At 39.0% G+C, this 9,465-nt stretch overlaps 1 protein-coding gene across 1 annotated transcript in view; it reads left to right on the forward strand.

The window, feature by feature from the left end:
- DHRSX (dehydrogenase/reductase X-linked) overlaps positions 1 to 7,799 on the forward strand; it is a 161,883-nt gene extending 154,084 nt beyond the window's left edge. Inside the window, exon 7 of the mRNA XM_071455210.1 lies at positions 7,334 to 7,799. Within this exon, the coding sequence (XP_071311311.1) occupies positions 7,334 to 7,531 (198 nt within the window). The 3' untranslated portion in view covers positions 7,532 to 7,799. The remainder of the gene's footprint in view (positions 1 to 7,333) is intronic.
- Positions 7,800 to 9,465: the final 1,666 nt, after the last annotated feature.

Below are 9,465 nucleotides of genomic sequence, written 5' to 3' on the forward strand. Positions count from 1 at the left end.
TGTTCAGCACAAATCCAAAGCACAGTCCTATACCAGCCATTGTGAAGAACATTAACTCTCTCCCAGCCCAAAGCAGCACACCTGCTTAGCCTGAAGTAGCTGCTGTAGAAGAGGGCTCAGAGTCATGGCAGCAAAACTTTGCTCATGTTCTGAATCTGCAACAAGGCTCATCCCCTGGCTTCAGAGTAGAGCTATTTGGCCATTTTTCAACAAAACAGATTTCTCAGAAGGCATATCTCTGACACAAAACCAATTAAAACCTTCCACTGCCAACTCCATCAAAAGATTCATGGGAAATGAGGCATTTGGATCTGGGCACATGCCTGCTCCTTGGGTTCCCTGAGCAACAGGCTGACCCTGACAGGCTTTTCAGGACAGTTCCTTTCTTCCATAGCTTGCCTTATCTACATGCATCCCAGCCACCCATGCACAGGCTGATCTGAAGATAAGATGGGGCTTCCCAGTCTCTCCATGTACCTGAATTTTTTTAAGGTCTTTCCAGAGAATTTGCTTTCAAGAGAAAAGGAGATTTGGGATTTGATATTCTCTGTGTCTGTTTGCCAGCTGCCTCTGCTTCTGTTCTTTCAGTATGTTTGTGCTCAGGGAAAACTTCTCTTTTTCCCCGAATTGTCATGAATTATTCAGATTATAAAAGCTCCTTTCCTTCCAAATTTTGATTCAATTTTTAGTGTGAAAATTGCTTTGTGTTCCTAATTCATCAGAGTTTCATCTTTTATTATATATTTACAACTTGATTGAGAAATTATTTCTCTGTGGCCACAACATTTTCAGGAAAAAGGCTTCACACTTTAACTGAACCATTTCTGCTATTTCTTTCAAAGATAAAATCTGAAGAATTTTATTATGGAGTGAATTTGTTAAAGAATTCTCATTGTCACAAGTTGGAGATTGAAGAGAAATTAATTTGGTTGTGCTGACTGGGTATCTAGGGAGAACTATATTCAATAAAATATCTCTTTCTAGTCTATTATCAAGGCAGAAATTGGATAGAAATAGCATAATAGCAAGCTACATATAAAGAATGGAAGGAAAGAGAGAACGCAGATGGAAACCAGGGCTTTTGAGTGAAGGCAGAGATTGCTGAAGAGCTGTGCTGCCACACTTGTCTGGCAGCTTTGGCTTCCTAGGGACCTGACAGTTGGTCCTGGCCACTGGTGCCACCAGGACATAAAGCCAGCTGCTGCAGCCTGATTGATCAAAGGTGGCTGAACACGTCCATACACCTGCGTCATGGTTTCCTTTCTAGCCTTTGTTTTCATACTCAGGATTTCAGTGGATTACTTTTTGTCTGGAATTTTCAAAGCAACAATCACATTAGGAGGCCTAGACAGTGCAAGTTACACAATGCACTGAAAATACACTGAACGCACACAGCCCCTGTGTTCACCTGGAGGCTGTGGCTCTACAGCAGCTGTTGTTATTTCACCTTGGACTCTTGCACCAGAAAGTAACCTGGTATCTTCCCAAGACACCTGGCTTTGAAATGATTCAGTGGTTCACAGACCATAGTAGTCAGTGAACCCTAGAACACAGGTAATTTGCTTCCCACAAGCTTGTTTGCTTTAATATTCATGGGAACACAATCCCAGCTCCTCTGTTTCTGAAATTTTTCACACTATTCCATGTTTTGTGTTTGCCTTTGTTGTTGAGAGTCAAGCAGTGCATTGAGGGTGACTGGGTGTCACCCCTCCACTAGCTGCCACCAAGTAGATGAAAGACTTTGCTGTACCAAGTAAGAGCAATTTCATGTTCTCATTGTTGTTGCTAATCCCTACAGTGTATATGCATAGTGTTGCTCAGGTATCACAGATGATCATTGTCTTTCCTCAAGGAAGACAGAAAAACAAGGAAACTCTGCATATGCAGAATTTTTTGGTACAGAAGTCAGTAATATGCCATCATTTAAAAAATATATACCAGAATAATGATCATTGAGAAAGGTGAAGGAACACAGGCAAAAGTGTCCATGTACTGATGCCCAGAAGATGGCCTGTTCAGTGCTTTCTGAGTTTTCCCAGCTGGAACCAGGAAATTTGTTACCCACTCCAGGAAAGGCCTGATGGAACTCACTCTTTTAAAAAAGTGAAGCCGCAGAGCAAACACCATGAACACCTGTGGCAAAAAGAAAACCAAATCAAAAAACATCTGCAAGCTCATTTAACTCATCAGCTTATGAGTAGATTTCTCACATGAACTGAAAAGTGCATGATTTAATGAATGGTACATGAGCTAGGACCAGTGTTATAAGCCCACTTTTGATGAAAGTTCCTACAGCAGTCTACCTAATGTTGCTGATTAGGGTTATTCCATCAATACTTGATGTATTCTGCAGCACAAATTATAGGGATAAAGGTTTTTTAACAGGTTTTTTTCTCAGCATTTAGTGATCTTCCAGCTTACCAGGAAGCCCTGTGTGCACATCTCTCTGACCCCTTGTTCAGGTCTCTCAAAACTCAGCTGTGATGTCAGTGAGTAATTCTGTCAGCATCTCTGTCCTCTTCACCCAAACTTCTCTCCTACAATCTCTTGAGATGGCAGAATCCTGAATTCATGAAATACAAATCAAGTACAATTTTCTGATTGAGTGGGATGAGGAGAAGCTATCCCAAAGTCATAAATCCCCTGATATCATGGCTTGTATCACTGCTGCTCTTCCAATCATATGGCCAACTCTGTTAGCCAGAAAAAATACAAGAATATGCAGGCTGTCCATTCAAGCCATTTGTCACAGTGTTTAAGACACATAGAACAGTTGTCACTGTTTGCTGGTAGCTGCTGCAAGTGGTACTGAGAAAAATGAAGGGATTACAGAGGAGGAATTATAGGAGCTTATTAAACTTTTTCCTGTCCAGTTTTCTGTGGTTTCTGATGAGCATAACACACTGGCTACCCAGGACTCTGAGCTATGAATTCAGGTGAAGGTGGAAGTGAACAAATACATGGATTATCGTGGAAAGCACCACAAAACCATCACTCAAAACTGATGCAGACACATGATTTCTAAAGAGTTAAGCTGTTGTTCCCTCTCTTAGACAAATGGAAAGGATATGTTTCATGGTGACATGGCTGTAGGAACTGACTGTTGTCAGCTAGCGCATTTTGCAAGAATTAGCACTTAGTATTGACAAAATTATATGTCCCTTAAAATTGGATTAATCAAAGTGCATGAACTAGCAAGTCCTAAAAAAGCAAAACTAAAATACAAACCCTCTTAGCACTTGTCCCACTTTTCCTAGAACAGAATATTCCATTTCATACTGAGGTACAATTATTCTTTGTCGATGAGTTATAATTGATGAATATTTCAGAAAAAAAAAAGAAATATCAGAGCTTCTGTAAAAAGAAAAAGGCTTTTTCTTTGGGAATAGATAGTGCCAAAATAATGTCATTTTATGTATGTAGGCTACATTTTGCTTAAATAAGCTGGTCACAGGCTATCTTTTCTCTCCTTCCACAATTTATACATCTAACAAGCAAAGATGTACCTTCAATCAGACCTTTATTTGCTTTGAAGACAAACATAAAGGTAATTGAAAAAGAAAATAAAAATTGTGATCAATACTACAACAAGCAAAGGGAAATACAGGTTCAGAATTTCATTAGGAAGAAGTTAAGCAGAAATCAGTTTTACTTGTATATTACAAAGGTATTAATTACAGTTTCTTGGATACTAATAATATAACAGTTTGTAAACAAAAATCCAATTTAAAAAAATCAACACCAGTAGGTTGGCAACTGAAGAGTGAAGAATCATTGTGCAATTTATAGGCATACCCTTTCTCTTAGAACAAGTCCAGTCAATTAATGAACAAGATGTTACTGATTCTGTATATATGAATATTATTCTTTTATTGTTTTTTAAGACTTTTTCACACTGGCAATGTGTAGAGAATTCTCCCCTGCGATTAGAATTATACTTGCTGTTACTTCCTGTCTACTCTTGGTATAATATTTCATGGAAGATTCCATCTAGTTCCAACCCCCCTGCCATGGAAAGAGACATCTTCCAGTAGACCAGGTTGCTCAGAGCTTCATCCAACCTGGCCTTGAACAGTTCAAGTGATGGTTAATTCCTTAATGTGGTGTAGTTAGGTTTATTTCATTGTATGTTTGTATAGAGCATCATGACAAACATCCTGGGTTTTTATAGGTCAAGATATTTGTCCATTGGCTGATGATTTCTCTGGTCCTTTATCATCATATCTTATCTTTTATCTGGGCTCTCCTTCCTAGAGAGCCACTGGCATCAAAGGGTGGGTCAGATGTGTTGCTTTGGCAGTAGTCTCCTGTTTGTGGCCGTTTTCTTTTCCAAGGACTTTGTGGTTTCTCCTCATCTTTTGATGGCCTATCATGTGGTAAAAGAAAAGCTATGGAAAAGCTCTTCAAAGGTAAGTTGGCAGCCAGGAGTGAGTCTGCCACTGCTGGAACAATTCATCCAGATCTTTGTTCAGATACCCATTAATTGCTCCAGTGGTTGCAGCCTGCTGCCAGCTTCATCCTTCCCAAGAGGTCCTCAGGCACTGGGGCACAGACAGGATGTCTGCATGTGTCTGTGTCTCTTTGTTGCAGTTGATTTTTGGGTGTGTAGTAGACCCAACACTTTCCCAGAAAGAGACTCAGCTCTGTGTGGGGATGTACAGTTGCTGCCATAGTAGGCATGGGCAAGATCCAGAGAAGGAATCACAGCATGTGCTTTACAAAAAGGTCAAACTCCCAGCAGGAAATGCAGGGCACTCCTGGTGCAGGGTTTCATTTTTATTTTCACTAAAACAGAAAACATGCCAGAATAATGAAGAGATTATAGAGAAAGGGAAAATAAATCTTTCATCATTAATTAAGCACTCAGAAGATAGAATAAGACAATTCATTAGTCACACACCAGCATCTCACTCTCTGTTGTACTGAAAAACTTGTTTTCCTTATTATATTTCCATAATGTCTAGAATCCTAGAATCATAGAATGGCCTGGGTTGGAAGGCACTTTAAAGTCCAACTAGTTCCAACCCTCCTGCCATAGGAAGAGAGGTCTTCCATTAGACCAGGTTGCTCAGAGCTGCATCCTACCTGGCCTTGAGTGCTTCAAATGATGGCTAATTCCTTAATATAGTGTAGTTGGGTTTTTTCTTTGTATGTTTAGATAATTGCTTCTAGCATCAGCTGGTAGAAGCTAAATAGGAATTTAGCACAGACCTTTCAATTCAGCATATTGTATGGTGGATGGGAGGAGCAAAATAAATCATATGAAAAGTTACACAAGCCAACTTTAATGGATGGTCACTGTTGCTGTGCTTAGAAGTCACAGTGTGGGCATGTAAGCACTTTCAACCAGTGCATAACCTTTATTTAAAATATTTGATATCATTTTGAATAGAAGAGAATAGAATGGAGTATTTCAGTTGAAAGGGACCTACAACAGCAGTGACCAGTTCATGACTGACCAAATGATAAAGCATGTTCTTAAAGGCATTGTTTAAATGCCCATTCAAGTGCCACTGACAGGCTTGGGATACACCACCCACCTCTCCAGGAAGCCAGCTCCAGTGTTTGACCACCCTCTTGGTACAGATCTCCTCTGGTTGGGAACTTTACTGGCATATCATCAAAAGTAAAAATCTTGAAAAGTTCTGCATATCCCAGGAGAACCTTACCATTGAATCAGCAGGGGCAGCCTGGTATTTTTGATGCTGTAACAGTATCCATGCAGACCAGGCTCTGAGGTGGTAGAGAGCCCTGCTCATAAGAACATAATCACACAAATTCCACCCACAGAATTTTTCTAAAGCGTTTTAGTGTTGAGCTGTTGTCATTAAGATTTGGGAGTCATGATACTGACATTTATGCCTGTTTGTGCTGGAGAGCTGTTAAATGCAGGAACATAAAGTCCGGTGAAACATCACATGAAGTAATGGTTTATCTGTGTCACTACTTTTTTTAAGTAGAGCACAAGAGTACGTAAAAAAACCTTTAGGTTATTCTCTGTCATCCAGAAAAAGTTATATAAAAATAGGAATGCTCATATTCATTGTTGTTCTGCTACTTTACAATATCAAGATATTTTATACTGCTGTTCATAGTTGATCATTATATTACCCACTCTATGAGCAAAGAATTGTGCAGGCCCTTTATGTTATTTACATAATGTAGTGAGTATGAATAAGCACTATTTTCCATAAGGATAAAGAAGGGTGAAATGGCAGAAAAGTACTAAACCAAGGTAAATGAGCATTTTTAAGTGATTTTAGACAGAATATCATAGTACAATGATTTTCTTAAAAAAACCAAACATAAGAAAAAGCTTCCAATTACTTAAATTTATTAGTTTTTATAAGGCAACCTATTCACTACTGTCTCATTCATCAAGTGAGTTCTTCAGGAAAAGGCATCCTGTCAGGTGCTGCAGACAAAGCTCTGAGCAGCATCAGTACTGTTAATGCCTCAGATAATGACTGCAAGGATTGCAAAATGATACATTATTATCTAGCAGGCATTGATCATAATTATATCACTGATAAAGGAAAAGCATATCAAATGTCATATTTTAAGTATTTCCTTTAATTAGAATAAAAATGCCACAGAAATAATTTCAGTGGTAGCTGTGTTATTCTTCTGAATGCAGAATGTAAAATTTTTGCATATACTCAGGATGAAAGGAGTTATCACTCTAAACCATTCACTTATTGATTTTCATTTAATACTCATGGTATATCAGACATTATAGATCGTTCACCATTTTGCTTTATGACAGAGCAGAACTCTGATAACTATGCTGTGTCTAAAATGTAGTTCCCTCATTTACCTGCCTGCTTGGACTGAACTGCAGAATCTTAATTTGCTGTCATGGTTTCCATGATCCTTTGCTCATGTCACAATTGTTGTTACAATGAGCATATTGCATGTACAGCATAGCCTTCATCTTCTTAAGGCAAAGCACAGACCCTTTCATCCTTGCAAAATGAATACTTAAACTAGGATTTTAATATTTGTGCTTGCTTTTGGGTTTATTAGCTCTAACTGTGAAAGCTAAATCAATTATTTTGTATGCTCCATCTGACTAACTCTTGAAAAAATAGACTGGAGTTTTCAATGTGTCTGTTCTGGCTTTAAGCTATTTTAAAATAGCTCTATTGAAGAAATGGACTCTGCCAATTGAATAAGTGACTTTCTTATTATTACAAGCTTCGGGTTTGCATAAGGACCAGAAGTGTAAAGCAAAATTAGGGAAGATGTTTGTCACTGATAAGGTCCTATGGTGGTAATATAATTCTTCTGCTGTACCTGCCTCACTTGGATTTGGGTATTTTCGTTTCTGCAGACCCCAGAGGAAGGAGCCTCTACAACCATCTATGCAGCAGTATCACCCGAGATGGAAGGAGCTGGTGGCTGCTACCTCTACAACGAGGAAAGGACAAAATCAGCTGACGTGGCATACGATGAGGAGCTGCAGAGAAGGCTCTGGACAGAAAGCTGCAAGATGGTTGGGATTTCTGATGAAGCCAGCAGGCTTCCTTAGAAGAAGCCACTTTCAGCTGGGTAAATGAAATGCATTGAAAAGCATCTTAGGTGAATTCTTGCAGCATCAGTCATCATCCTGGAAATCACTGTTCAGTCCCAAAGGCAAACGTGAACAGCTCTGTTCTTCACTTGAATCCCTAATCTGATAGGGTGTGGGGGGAATATTCCCACAGAAAGGTGTAGTGGTTGGTTTTAAATCTAACCATCAGTTTTGTAAATCATTCTGTTTCAGTCCGTGATTAAAATACAATCTTTAAACATGTGCAGAGATGAGTTTTCATTGTTTTGTTCGACAAAATAATGCTTGAGCATGCTGTGCTGGGAGGTTTTTGAACTTAAACCACCTTTGTACATATAAGTTACTCTTTTAAATCAGTTTTTAAAGTTGCAGCTTCATTTCCTTAAGCTTTATTAATTTTTAAGACACTTTCACCAGCTTGTTCTAATGCAGAAATTTGGCATTCATGATCATGATATTGTTTCTGCCTTTTTCTGCCTTAAAGTCAGTTTTATATGTCAGCTTTTATCCAAAGGTATTAACTGAAGGTCAGAACAATGACAAAAAGTAAATAAATAAGGTCTTCTTCAAACAGGATACTGAATTAACTTGTTTCCAGTTTAAGTTCATCTTTCCTACAAAGGTAAGGAAGGGACCAAACATCATAATGGCAACACTGGCTTTGGCAGAGGATGCAGCCAGCCTATTGTCTTGTCAGTGGGCTAAGATTTATTTGTCCCCATTTCTCCTGAACCCCTCTAATGCTGCATCTGCAGTTTCATTCATTTTCTTTGACAAGGAGAGTGACTCATGTACTGTTGCATGAAGAATCACCTCCTTTTGTTGGTTTTGATCCTAGTTCATATTAGTTTCAGAACTAGAGTTCATGGTTTGAAAGAGACAGTAATTCATGCTAGCCCACTTTTTCCTGTCTCTGGAGATGTACAATGCATCCTCCCTAAACTGTGTCTTTGCCATTTTTAAGAATAGTCCCTGCCTACTCATCCAGCTTTCATAGGAGCAAGAGTTTCCCTTTAGTTGTGTATGTCTTTCCTGAAATTTCCTAGCAGCTGTTTTATTTTAAATTTTATTTGACTGTTTCTGAGTGTGGAGCTGATGTATTTTATGAAGCTAGTTTTAGCAAACACTTGGGTTTCCCCCCTCAGTGGGATAGCAGTTGGTTCAGATGCTATCAATTCTGAACACACTTCAGTTGTGCACAGTTCAGGGAACTCCACCTATGTCTACCAAAGAGAATCATTAAGAATGATCACATTTATGGAGCAAAAAACTAAACAGACATTGGGCAGTACAAAGATAGCTTGAATTTATACAAGCTCAAATAACTAGAAGAAAAAAAACTAGACTGAAGATAGAAATATTTTAATGGGAATTGTTTGGTAAACCATGAGAATAATTTGCAGAGAAACTTCCCTGGACAGTTTCAGTCAAGATTTTAAGTCTTACAAAAACATCTGGAAGTGTCTGGGCAGACCTGACAGCAGCCTTAGGGTACTTATAGGGGCATACAGGAAAGATGGGGAGGATGGGCTTGGTCAGTGTAGAGATAGAATGAGGGGTAACAGTTCTAAACTGAAAGAGAGAATATTTAGGTTAGACATTAGGAAGAAATACTTTACTGACAGGGTGCTGAAGCACTGAAACAGGTTGCCCACACTAACTGTGGATGTCCCATCCATGGAAGTTTTCAAGATCAGGTTGGATGAGGCTTTGTCTAGAGAAAGATGGTCCTGCCCATGGCAGGGAAGTTGGAAACAGATGATCTTTAAGGTCCATTCTGATCCAAACCATTCTGTGACTCTTTGATGTCTTTTCAGTGAGTCTTCCAAGCATGGGATCTTTGTCTAGGGAGCTTGAGGTCTCACTGTCAATGGAGTAAAGTCTACCCTACTCCCATCTTGTTGATTTTAGGT

This window comes from Agelaius tricolor, unplaced genomic scaffold, assembly GCF_023055355.1.
Source record: "Agelaius tricolor isolate 1412-34295 unplaced genomic scaffold, bAgeTri1.0.p SCAF_45, whole genome shotgun sequence".
Classification (NCBI taxonomy): Eukaryota; Metazoa; Chordata; class Aves; order Passeriformes; family Icteridae; genus Agelaius; species Agelaius tricolor.